This window comes from Acipenser ruthenus, chromosome 10, assembly GCF_902713425.1.
Source record: "Acipenser ruthenus chromosome 10, fAciRut3.2 maternal haplotype, whole genome shotgun sequence".
Taxonomy (NCBI): Eukaryota; Metazoa; Chordata; class Actinopteri; order Acipenseriformes; family Acipenseridae; genus Acipenser; species Acipenser ruthenus.
This window is the reverse complement of record NC_081198.1, coordinates 40,499,355-40,513,530: the sequence shown is the minus strand read 5'-3', so window position 1 is coordinate 40,513,530 and position 14,176 is coordinate 40,499,355. Positions and strand designations below refer to the sequence as shown.

Sequence of the window (14,176 nt, the reverse complement as noted above, 5' to 3'; positions counted from 1 at the left end):
TTGCGTGATCTTAGATCCTCGACACCCTATTTTATTTGTGTGGAAAGCGTCAACGAAAGAGTATGTCCTGTTGCCTCAAGAGAACTCTGCGTTGGAATTGTCACAAAAGATGGAACAACTTTTCCTCCAGACTCCCCCAGGCTGTGATACTGTATTTCAGCGTGGGGAATGCGGTGGCATTAATAGGTATATTGGTAGTTGTTGTTTCTGTAATCATTTATAAAAATAACAAAAAAAAGATCTACTGAAACTGCGAGTATGATGTACTGCCAAAACAAGAAAGACACTTGTACAGTTTGCGCTGGTCTCCCATCGGATTATAACTGTGGGCATCACTCGAATAGCTCCAGAACAGGCACTTACCAAGCAAACGAAATAGATGCTATCGACCTGCCACAGGGAGATTAAAAAGTTTGTGACAAACATTTTTCCACCAGTTTAATCCTTCGCTTTACATAAGACTGTTAAAATTGTTATTTTGGACAGAAATTGGGTTTCGTATACTTTGTATTCACTGGTCTTTCATGGTAAACATATCAATTAATTTCGAAAGTATCTATTTCAGAAAAATGCTATACTGCATCGTATGAATTACACAATGATACAAATAGACGAGACTGAGTGCATTTAAGAGACACTTGTAAATCTTGTAGGTTTGACCAATATGATGATACCAATATTTCTCCTCAAAACCTGGTACTGTATTTTCGTTCTGTGGCAACAGTAGTAGGCAGATAACAGATCACATTTATTCAAAATCCATGGCGTAGAAATAAAATACAAAACATTAAGATAACTGTAACGAAAAAGAAAAATCAAATTATGAGTGAAAATATATCAAGGTTAAACAACATTTCTCATGTTATTTATTTGTTTTTGTTTCACAATTATTTAGCACTTTACATATACAGTATATTGTTCATAATTATGCAAATATATATGTTTACGTTTGTATTTTTGTAATTTCTTTAATGTTGATAAACTATGCTTTACCTCTCTCCCCCCCCCCCCCCCCAGAGCTGTAGTCAAAAGTTTACATACCCCAATGGAAATTTATAATTTCTAGAAATTTCTCAAAAACAAAGAATTTTAGGAAAAATCTTTTGTTGAAAAAGTTTTGCTTTTGTGGATGAGGAAAAAAAGTTACAAGAAATAGATGTCTACATTGATTTATTTCAGTATTTTTTTTTTTTTTTTTTTTGCAAAACTCCAAAAATAATACCCTTTGATCCAATGGTAGTATTGTCCACAAGGTGCTAGAATTTTCAATACGATAATGCAGAACCTGATTCTAGAAGTCTAGAAAATGCTGGATTGTAGATGAACATTCTTAGAGTATGAAAGCTTTAGGCATAGGATGATTGTTGTCATTACCAATAAGTCAATATGGAAAACAGTAAAGAGCTAACTGAAGACCTTACACAGAATAATAATTATTGTCATAAATCTGGAGAAGGATACAAGATTTCCAAGTATTTGAGTATCCCAATTTCAACTATTGTTTTTATTATCAAGAAGTACAGGACAGGACTCATAGTACTGTCACAACGCTCCCTCGGCCTGGAAGAAAGAAGGCTCTTTCACCAAGAACAAGTAGAAGAATTGTGAGGAAGGTTAATAACAATCCGAGATTGACTACCAAAGATATTCTAAGTGAATTGGCTGCAAGTGGGACTGGGGTTTCCATTTCAACCATAGGTCGAATATTGCATGATAAAGATCTCAATGGTCACAGGCCAAGGAAAAAGCCACTCTTAGGAAAACGTCACAAGGACAATCACTTAAAGTTTACAAAATGGCTTTTGAATGATGGATATGAGTTCTGTTCAAAATTGAGCTATTTGGTCACGCTGATAGTCGTTACGTTTTAGAAAGTCTGGTGAGGTGTACAAAGAAAAGAACACCATACCTACTGTCAAACATGGAGGTGGTAATATCATTGGATTCTATAGCATCCCACAAGACATTGGCCAATCATCTGAAAACCTCCGCTACAAAACTTGGTATAAAGCGCAACTGGACGTTCCAACACGACAACGATCCAAAGCACACATCAAAATCTACTTCAGAATGGTTAAAGAAGAATAAAATCAAGGTTCTGGAATCCAATTCTAAATCCAATTGAGAATCTTTGGTATGAGTTGAAGGCGGCTGTGCACAAGAGAAGTCCTTGGAATTTGAATGAACTGGAACAATTTTGTGCTGCAGAAGGGTAAAAAACCACAAAAGAATCATGCCAAAAGCTGATTGACAAATATCCTATTCATTTAAAAGAGGTTATTATTGCTAAAGGTGCCTCAACTAGATATTAATTGAATTCTCCTTGTCACTTTTGAATTAGCATTTTTTGAATTATTATTTTTTTGTTTTTTTTTTAAAACAGTATTCTTTAATTATACACCAGATATTTGTATTGCTACTCCCTGTACCTTTACAGCACCAACACGTTTAGGATGTGTGAGAATAGCAGTTGTAAGTGCAAATTCATACAAGCTCCACTCCCTGGGATACACAGATAAACCACAGTGGGCAAACGTTGTATTTCTCTAAAAATCCACAAGATGGCAGGGTCCTACTATAGGAATGGAACACTGGAATAGAATGCAGTTATACTGTGAACACTGGCGTCAGTGAAGCTGCCAAATGTTTAACAAACAAACAAAATACAAAAAAATAAAATAAAATAAAAATATATATATAAAAAAAACTATTGTCATGTTTTGAACAGATATGAAAAGTTATTTTTTATTATTACAACATTTCAAATACATTAATTGTATTTTATACAGAACTTTCACTATACCATTAACATCAAACCCTGTTTTAAAAATACCAAATTTAAGCATGTATAAGACCAGTGATGAACCTGGTTATTACTCAAGGTGCTACAACATGATAAATGATACTGACCTAACTGAGACTTCGGTTTAATAATAGGTTTAATTCTCTTAGAGAATTTACTCATGCAAATAGCACACAACAGTGACAGTACAAATGACCTGTTAATACATGTACTTTTCAATATAAGGGCTTAGAAGAAATGCAGCATGGCTTACAAAACTACACAGTAGTGAAATTATAATTGATTGTAAAGCTAAAAGGCAAATTATATTACATTGATTATGCAGTTTTTCTAATCATATTTATTAAACCCCGTAACATTGTCCTTTTTAATGTGTTTTTATTTATTTATTTTTTTACATTTTATATTAACTAACATAACAACTTAAAAGATCTGTACTTTTAAGATCATTCAATCTTCTGGTAACAAAGGTCACTATGCATTTTAGTTAGGACATAGCTACAATAATTTGGCCTCTACCACCGTATCTAAATGAATACATTAAAATAAAATCATTTTCTCTGGAATGTTTACATACAGTGTATCCTTTGTTATGTCATTAACACCATTTTTACACCACTTTGAATGAGAGTTCAAACAAAGCAACATCGAGAACTTGCTTTAACAGTGCAATCTGTCAACACTACTAACCCAGATAGTTATTTTAATACCAGCTGAAGCAATGTCTACACATGAAAAAAAAAACAATAAAAAAACATTACAAAACATAATTTCAATAATTTTATACAAGGTAAAAGAGCATGTCTGGGGCACATACTTTTCTAATTTTTCTATTAGAAAGAAAAGTCTGTGAATATCAATTTAATAAGAAACATTCATGGCAAATTTAGTAAACTCAGCGTCTACAGATGTTTGGATAATGAGAACAAACGTATACCTACAAATCATGTAACCGTCAAACTACACATGGAATGATAGTCAAAACTCATCCTTAAACATACATTATTTAAAGCAGAGTTGCTCTATAAGACTATTACAGGTTGAGACAACTTCTAGCATTCAAACCAAACAGAGCTGCTGCTACAAGCAACCAAACCACTCATACTTACAAAACATGAGTTGTTTTTCAGCCCAACTGCTTATATAGTGTAACAAGACAGGTATTAAAATGCAGTACTAAAAGCTGACCATATTTACAAGTGATAAGCAAACACAAATAAGAAAATGAAAACTCTTCATCCTCATGTGCAAAATTAGAAAAGGCAAAGGAATTAAACAGTTACTACTAAATCATGTCTTTTTTCTCTCAGATAAGCTTTATAAATCATAACTCTACAAAGAAACTTTACAAATAGAAAATACATTAAATAGTTTTAGTGTCTCATTCCAATAAATAAATACAAATGGGTATACATTCAGGAATGTATATGTATATTAACACAAGATTAGTTTGCTAATCTTCTGTTTGGCATGGTGTTCGCTTTTCTTTACTGAAACAGTGGTCTAAGTATTGAGTGGAGTTATCTTTCATACTGTAGACCAGCAGTGTTGTTGTAATTACATAAAGCATGAGCACTGGAACAATTTGGTAGGAATGTCACATCAATTATGCAGTTCTTTTAATCCTAAATTTATATTTCTAAACCTTATCAGCAGTGACAAATGTAAAGCACCACAGATTCTTTTTTCTTTACAAATATGTGGCAAACATAAAAAGTGATGAGAAAAAGACATTCAGTTGAATTTTGCAAAGAAACTGATCTCAAGCATCTCCATTTGCTCCAATTAAGTTATGTTTGCTGCTTTGAATTCAGGAAACATAACAATGAAAAAACACTTTCTCCCAAATGGAGAAGGATGGAAGTTCCCATTTTCCTTTTTACAGTTAGAAGTGAAAACATGACTTTATGTTCCATCCAATCAACTTCCTGAGGGCTGAGACTGGGAGGGTGGAGCCACAACTATTAGTGTTTTCATTGGCTCTGTACTCTGTTCTGCCATTTGAGTGAGGACTGTGGTGGCCAGTGAAGTTGAACTGACTCCGTTGGAAGTACTGACAGAACTGTGTTGGATTGCCTCTTTTTGAGGGCTGCTTGGCACAGAGATGTCTTCTGAACTATCATCTTTATCAGCATCTAGAAGTAAAAAAAATGCAATTATATATATATATAAAAGAACACAGCTTGGAAAACTATAATAGAGACAAGCGATCCTTCATAAAACAATACATAAAAAAATGTATAAGCAGAATGGACTTTATAATGTTCACTAATTTGAAAAGTTAAATTCTGCAAGGTATTTTTATATGTTCCCATGTGTTGCTAACTGTTTACGTAAGGAATTTGTATTGTTTAATATATATATATATATATATATATATATATATATATATATATATATATTTTTTTTTTACCTTTTTACCATTTAAAACTTTTAAATTGCATTCCCTTCCCATGTACCTACATGGACCTCTCAGAACTACATTTCCCATCATCCTCCTGCTCACATATGTAACAGAGATGGATATACCTGTGAGCAGGAGGATGATGGGATATGTAGTTCTGAGAGGTCCATGCAGGTACATGGGAAGCCATCTTGAGGCAGGGAATGCAATTTAAAAGTAAAAAAAAATTAAAACAATACACACACCTTACGTAAACAGTTGTAGCAACACATGGGAACATGTAACACACTAAAATAAAAAGGTCCTTATGTACCCTTTAAGAGATAATTGATAAAGTGCTAAATTAGACAAAACCATAAGTCTTAAAAACATTTATATATCAATTAATAGTTACATACACTCAAGATTTCCATCACTTTTCATAAAACATACGAATAGGGAGCCTTTTGATTGTTGCCGATCTGTGTCTCCGAAACTAGCCATTAGGGATATTGAACTGAACTCCTATACAAACACTGAATAGCATGGAATTTAAAACAACTTCATTGAACTACGTTACTGCTTTTGCCACGTAATGGGCTGCAAACAATCGCAAATTGTTTTCATTTGTTTTTAGCTATCTTGCCAGCGACTGCAGCGACAGATGATTAAAGCACCTGACTCTAATGATGCTCACACAGGAGAATAAGCAATACTTGGGAGTCTAAATGCCACCAGCTGTTCGGCAGTTGCAGGGAATTAATTGGATCCAAATAAAAATAAAAAACCTGCACATGTACTGACTCGTAAAGGAATGCAGACCCAGTAAGATCATTAATACTGCTTATGACAAAAAAGTCAATTTAAATGGCACTTGGTAATTAATGGTTTCATTTGATATTTTAGAATGTGAAATAGACATTTTTATGTAGGTAATAATCCAATTACATTAAAATGCATACTATTGGGTACATTCCCAAACCATCCATTCAATGATTTAAGCAGAAATGTGCGTCAAAAGTGTTAGAATATTTTTTCTTTGCACAATAAATCATCTAGAGCTTATCTACATCCAAGTCATTTTAAGTATTTTTTTCTTGAAATAATTATTACTACAATTACATCTGTTACCAGTGGGGAGTTATGGGAGATGTGCTACATTATACTGTGTCCTACAGTATGTGTGCTGGGGATCCCAAGGCAGTATTACACTTTTTTCATTTGTACCAGCAGATGGGAGCAGTGCCTGCCAATGGAGAAGACTAGGGTTCTGCTTAGCTATATGGGTATGCTGGATAATTTCATCCCACCTGCCATGGCTATGTCTCAGCTGGATGATTAAGTATGTTAACAGGCAAGGCTAGAGAAAGTCTGAGGACCCAGGAGTCAGTCTCTCAGTCTCTCTCTCTCTCTCTCTCTCTCTCAGGATATGCTGTGTTGCATTGCTACAGTAGCTTAGAAAGGAATAGCAGGAATTAGAAAAATGATAACAGCAATGGTATTTTTTTTTTTTTTATAAATGTGAATACAGTTGTATGTTAGTGTAGTTAAATTTGAACAGTAACAATGGTTGTTCCTGAAGACAACAAAAATTAGAAAACTACCCCCCCCCCCAAAAAAAAACAGGCCTGCAAGCAAGGCAGTAGCCAGTTGCACGTATCATTAAAAGGTTAAGATAAAGAAAAAATGTAAATCGCTTGAAAAATTAATCTTATTGAATATTATTGCTTTAATATGCTAACAGTATTACCTTCATTGTGACTAATATATACAGTGCCTTGCAAAAGTATTCAGACCCCTGACCAATTCTCTCATATTACTGAATTACAAATGGTACACTGAAATTTCGTTCTGTTTGATATTTTATTTTAAAACACTGAAACTCAAAATCAATTATTGTAAGGTGACATTGGTTTTATGTTGGGAAATATTTTTAAGAAAAATAAAAAACTGAAATATCTTGCTTGCATAAGTATTCAACCCCTGTGCTGTGGAAGCTCCCAGTTTACACCGATGAAAGAAATTGCCCTAACGAGGACACAATTACCTGACCATTGGCCTCCACCTGTGAACCATTAAAGTTGCTGTCACATTTTCTGGATAAAAACCCCACTGTTGAAGGACCATTGGTCAGGCTGTGAATCTGAAGGAAAATGAAGACCAAAGAGCATTCTACAGAAGTTAGAGATAAAGTAATACAAATGCATAGATTAGGGAAAGGGTACAAAATAATATCCAAGTGTTTGGATATCCCAGTGAGCACAGTTGGATCAATAATCAGGAAGTGGAAGCTGCATCACACCACCCAGGCACTGCCAAGAAAAGGCCGTCCCTCAAAACTCAGCGCTCAAACAAGAAGGAGACTACAGAGTTCAGTGGCTGGGAGTGGAGTAATGGTGCACCAGTCAACCATAGGCTCTGCATAACACTGGCCTGTATGGGAGGGTGGCAAGAAAGAAGCCGTTACTCAAAAAGTACCATCTGAAAGCACGTCTGGAGTTTGCCAGAAAGCATGAGAGTGACCCAGCTGCGATGTGGGAAAAGGTTTTGTGGTCAGATGAGACCAAGATAGAGCTTTTTGGCCAAAACTCAAAGTGCTATGTGTGGCGCAAACCTAATACTGCCCATGCCTCAAGACACACCATCCCTACAGTAAAGTATGGTGGTGGCAGCATCATGCTGTGGGGATGCTTCTCATCAGCAGGGACTGGGTATCTTGTTAAAATTGAAGGAAGAATGGATGTAGCAAAATACAGGGAAATACTGCAATAGAACCTGCTTCAGTCCGCTAAAAAACTGAAGCTTGGGAGGAAATTCACCTTTCAGCAGGACAATGATCCCAAGCACAAGGCCAAAGCAACATTGGAGTGGCTCAAGAACAAAAAGGTGAATGTCCTACAGTGGCCCAGTCAAAGTCCTGATCTCAATCCCATTGAGAATCTGTGGCAATATTTGAAAATTGTGGTCCACAAGCGTCGTCCAACCAACCTGCACAACCTGGAGCAAATCTGCCAAGAAGAATCAGCCAAAATCACTCCGACACTGTGTGCAAAGCTGGTACATACTTACCCCAAAAGACTTAAGGCTGTTATTGCAGCGAACGGTGGCTCTACCAAATATTAATGTGTGGGGGTTGAATACTTATGCAAGCAAAATATTTCAGTTTTTTATTTTTCTTAAAAATATTTCCCAACATAAAACCAATGTCACCTTACAATAATTGATTTTGAGTTTCAGTGTTTTAAAATAAAACAAACAGAACGAAATTTCAATGTACCATTTGTAATTCAGTAATATGAGAGAATTGGTCAGGGGTCTGAATATTTTTGCAAGGCACTGTATATACACACAGATAATACTAATATCCAAGTGCATTGGAAAACCAAACTCTAGGACTATATCATTTGTAATTTAGGTTTTACTAATATAAAGCATGCAAGTTACATAGTCGATTCTTGGTGGTCCCCTCCCCACCACTATCAAGGATAGTTGCTTTAAGCACATCAAAAACAAAACAAAACAAAAACAACAACAATTAAGGCCACATAAAATGAGGTCTGTATCCGACAGTCTACTGTAACTCAAACGCTGTCACTCCCATTATTTTTATGTCAGTTCTATGGTTAACAATAGTCATGTCAGTTCTATGGTTAACAATAGGCGCCATAATAGACACTGTAGTGCACAGCTGACTTTCAGAATAATAATAATAATAAAAACTTGTCAGGCTAGGAGCTATAATTGACTAATTTCGGAAGCAATCATTGTCAATGTAAGTCACAAGCATATTCCAGAAAGTTGTAACTCTGCGTCAAAATGTGGTTCCCCATGTTGTTAAACTGATTGAAGATCAAAAGGGCTCTTGAGTTATGAGCACAAAGCTGACAAAATCAATATTCTAAATGCACCAAGGATGGAGGGCTGCTTGATTGCTGGTTTCTTTAAAATGAAAAAATATGGCTTGTTCTTATAAAAATGCTTACAATGACTATTTAAAGCTGGCAGCCATTAATTTTTATCACAAGCACCTGCGGAACAGCTACAAAATGGTGCAAAACTCTTTTTCATTCCAGCTCCACTGACAGTAGCAAATTGAAATGAAGTGGCTACATATGGCAGATACCATCTATACATTCACACATACCCCAAAACATCATTAAATCCTAACACCAAAAGATATGTGTTACAGTATATATTATGAACGTTGCTTTGTGTATTCTCAGTTCTGCTATTTATTATGCATTTGCTTATGGAAGCAACAGCTGTTTGGAGAATTGTAAATCAAATCCCAAACTATAGTTAGTTTAGATCAAGGGTTTTCAACCTTTTTTTGAAACTGTACCCCTTCTGTCAGGAGGTTTCAGCTAAAGTACTATTTACAATTTTTGCTCACAGTTGCAATAAAAGTCAGAATAACCCCATTAACACATTTCTTTTTTTTCAGTTTATTTAATATATAATTGTTCACAACAGTCTGGAACTGACAAACTGCTGGTTTAAAGACAACATACCAAACAGTGGGCTTAGTAGTGGTTAGGGCTCTGGACTCTTGACCGGAGGGTTGTGGGTTCAATCCCTGGTGGGGGACCCTGCTGCTGTACCCTTGAACAAGGTACTTTACCTAGATTGCTCCATTTAAAAACCCAACTGTATAAATGGGTAATTGTATGTAAAAATAATGTGACATCTTGTAACAATTGCAAGTCACCCTGGATAAGGGTGTCTGCTAAGAAATAAAAAATACATTCTTAAACTTAAATGTCTTTGGATGCACAGAATTAAAAAGCAGTACTTAGGAATCTCTTTAGAAACACTCTTATTCACTTTCTATTTGGCAAAGTCATTATAAATAATACAAAATAGTCTGCACTGTAAATCTTTAGCATGTTACAATTTACTTCCCACCACAGCATAATTATGTGTGTCATTTAAAATGTTTACAACAATATAAACATTAACCTCAATATAAAACTATAACTAACAATAAATTAACTTTTTTTTTTTATTAAAGCCAACATACAAATGATCCAAATGTACTCTGTATAACTTTGTACTTTCTGTACTCTTGTGTTTTCTTCCCTCGTTTTTCTTTTGAAAGTAAGAAATGTATCCATTTCAAACACCGACAACATATACAACCAGCCGCTATTACTGTTACTAAAATGCAGCTGCGGTTATAAATAAAACAAAAAACGTCAAAGTATTGTGATTACTATTTATGTTTACTGGATCGTTCATACTTCTAAAGAAAATGCAGAAACATTGTGCTTCACTGATACGACAAGTTGAAAACAGCAAAGATCCTGAGCAGCACAGAACACACAATCGACAGACACCTACTTCACCTACATATAACAGAATGGAAATCCACTCAATTGAAATCGCGCATGCGTACAGGTAGAAAATGTGGACGTGACAGATTCTGTCTGTTTTTTTCCCCCCCCCCATCTGTGGTTCACTTTGAGCTGCTAAACAAAGATTAAATAATTGTACACAGTGGTTTAGAGAACACATAATACCATTAAATCAATTCAAGATCATTATTTTCTTTTACTTTCATTTTTATTTGTGCATTCCTGAGTCGTCCTGCGTACCCCCTATGACCCTTAGAAGTACCGCCAGTTGAAAACCCCTGGTTTATATTATAGATTCAAACTATTGTATACAATAAAAAACATGCAGATACATAGACAATACATGTAAAAACCCAATTATCATAATGTATTACCATTTCTGGGACCTTTTTTAATTTTTTAAAAATAAATTATTTATTATTCTTCCACTTTAGACATAACTGTGTATGTGTGTGTGTGTGTGTGTGTGCGTGTGTATATATATAGTACACTTTTCCAATGGTTTCTGGATTAGAATGAATGATATATCAAACTGTAAAGGCAGCAATATATACTTTGCATTAAAACTCAATTCAAGTAATAAATGTTAAAATGCAACCTCTTCCACTTTTTTTGGGTTTACCTGTGTGACTTGATAACGCTGGTTGTTACAATGACAATGATCATAATATATATTGTATTTTCATCAATAAAATATCATTATTTTATGCATTTTAAAATATAGCCTTTGGGTTATGTATAAACATGGAGAATTTCTCAAATTTCACAGCAAAGCATGTTCTTCTCACAGTTAACTCAGATAATTTTGACAGTATTTCATTTAAACTGCCTAAGGCTATGGGTAATGGAACATTACTCACTGTGATAGCCAGATTTCTTCTGCATGGCGGTTACAGGGCAATCTTTATGAGCCAGAAGAAGCTGTTTCAGCTGAGCCACTTCATTTCTCAGCAGGGTGACTTCATTCTGCATGAGAAAGAAGAAAACAAAATTTTACCAGTATTACACCATTTTCAAGAAATAGTGCAGTTCTGAACTTGTATTTTTTACTTCCCTACAAGTTCAAGTTTAAAAAAAATAAATAATTGTGTGTACAATTATCATTTTTTCCCTAATGTGGAATGCCCAATCGCTTTTCCACCTCAATGCAGGAATTCCCCACATGGCTCTGGAGACCCGAAGGTTCAGTGGGCGTCCTACGATCCCACAAGCAAACCAGCTTCCTTTTTCACCCAGGAATTCGAGGGTGGATGTCAGCGAGCTACAGACATCTGGAGGACAAAGGCCAGCCCTGCAGACGTCTGCCCTTGAGCTCCCTGGGTGCCTGGCCAGCACGGTTCGCTGTAGTGCGATGAAGAGAAACAGTCCCTGACGGTTTTCCCTACATTACCCACAGGAGCCCCAGAGCCAACGCGACGCTCCCTTCGGAGTCCCCAGCAAAGATCAGCCTACTTCGCAGATCCAGTACACGAAACTGCACTGACAAGTTCAAGTTTAATACGTTTAAGTATGCACCACTATTTACAATATGTAACACGTTAAAGTAAAAAAATAAATATCCAAGGAGTAAAGAATACATTGAGTAGGCCTTTCTTTACCCCAGTGAATTAACTACAAAACAAAGGATGCCAAATAGCAGTTCAAGTTAAACGTTGTTTTGTTTACTCCCAAAATAAATAGTGGATAATGTTGACACCGCATTTATTTACTTTTTTTTTTTTTTTTTTTAATTCCTTGGCATTGCCATTTCTTCACAGTAAACAGTGGCCATAGACATGTTTTCATAAAGTAATAACATTAAGTTTACTTGTGCCTTTTTGCAGCTGAACAAACAACCGTTTATTACATTCCACATAGCAGAAAGTCACAACTAAATATATATAATATATACAATCTATATAAAAATCACCACACGACATTTCCAGCAAGTTGGGCACTGTTTAAGCAAGACATTTCAGAATGACATGCTTGCTTTTTATTGTCCCATGAGATTCTGTCTCGCTTTAAAGCAGCACAACGCTTTTTTGATGGCTTTCCATAAAGATCACTGCGTGGTTTGTTTACTTTTTGCTATCTAAAACTTTTAAATAGAGGCTCAAGCTGCTTTGTTGATTTTTCTTATATATATATATATATATATATATATATATATATATATATATATACACAGTACTGTGCAAAAGTTTTAGGCAGGTGTGAAAAAATGCTGTAAAGTAAGAATGCTTTCAAAAATAGACATGTTAATAGATTATATTTATCAATTAACTAAATGCAAAGTGAGTGAACAGAAGAAAAATCTAAATCAAATCCATACTTGGTGTGACCACCCTTTGCCTTCAAAACAGCATCAATTCTTCTAGGTACACTTGCACAAAGTCAGGGATTTTGTAGGCATATAGTCAGGTGTATGATTAAACAATTATACCAAACAAGTGCTAATGATCATCAATTCAATCGGAAGATGTCCAGCAGTGCCATCAGCTCAGAATTGGAAGAAAACAGTGGGACCCTGGTACACCCATCTACTGTCCGGAGAAGTCTGGTCATGAGTGGCCTTCATGGAAGACGTGCGGCCAAAAAGCCATACCTCCGACGTAGAAACAAGGCCAAGCAACTCAACTATGCATGAAAACACAGGAACTGGGGTGCAGAAAAATGGCAACAAGTGCTCTGGACTGATGAGTCAAAATTTGAAATATTTGGCTGTAGCAGAAGGCAGTTTGTTCGCCGAAGGGCTGGAGAGCGGTACACGAATGAGTGTCTGCAGGCAACAGTGAAGCATGGTGGAGGTTCCTTGCAAGTTTGGGTCTGAATTTCTGCAAATGGAGTTGGGGTTTGGTCAGAATTAATGGTCTCCTCAATGCTGAGAAGTAAAGGCAGACACTTATCCATCACGCAATACCATCAGGGAGGCATCGGATTGGCCCGAAATTTATTCTGCAGCATGACAACGACCCCAAACATACAGCGGAAGTCATTAAGAACTATCTTCAGCTTAAAGAAGAACCTGGAAGTGATGGTATGGCCCCCACAGAGCCATGATCTCAACATTATCGAGTCTGTCTGGGATTACATGAAGAGAGAGAAGCAACTGAGGCTGCCTAAATCCAGAGAACAACTGTGGTTAGTTCTCCAAAATGTTTGGGCCAACCTACCTGCCGAGTTCCTTCAAAAACTGTGTGCAAGTGTACCTAGAAGAATTGATGCTGTTTTGAAGGCAAAGGGTGGTCACACCAAATATGGATTTGATGTAGATTTTTCTTCTGTTCACTCACTTTGCATTTTGTTAATTGATAAATATAAACTATTAACATGTCTATTTTTGAAAGCATTCTTTACAGCATTTTTTCACACCTGCCTAAAACTTTTGCACAGTACTGTAAATATATATATATATATATATATATATATATATATATATATATTTAAATCTCACATATCACACAGAGCGCTTTTTCATTTGACATTTTTTAAACTGTCGCTCTCTTCTGTTGAGGTGGTAAATAAGTCCAAGATATTTTTGTCATTTCTAGCAAATACGAACATCTGATTTTTGTATCCAAATACATGTCAAAGAATATTTGTTCGAATATTCGGATATTTGTCCCAGCACTAAATAAAAATATAATTAATATG

At 35.5% G+C, this 14,176-nt stretch overlaps 1 protein-coding gene across 3 annotated transcripts in view; it reads right to left on the bottom strand.

Annotated features, from left to right (window-relative positions):
* Positions 1-2,729: 2,729 nt before the first annotated feature.
* LOC117409383 (cyclic AMP-dependent transcription factor ATF-2-like) overlaps positions 2,730-14,176 on the bottom strand; it is a 29,055-nt gene continuing 17,608 nt past the window's right edge. For all 3 annotated transcript variants that reach the window (XM_034015352.3, XM_034015371.3, XM_034015362.3), the window contains exons 11-12: positions 11,401-11,506; positions 2,730-4,938 (exon numbers count right to left, since the gene is read on the bottom strand). In XM_034015352.3, coding sequence (XP_033871243.1) covers positions 4,724-4,938; positions 11,401-11,506 — 321 coding nt within the window. In that variant the 3' untranslated portion in view covers positions 2,730-4,723. The remainder of the gene's footprint in view (positions 4,939-11,400; positions 11,507-14,176) is intronic.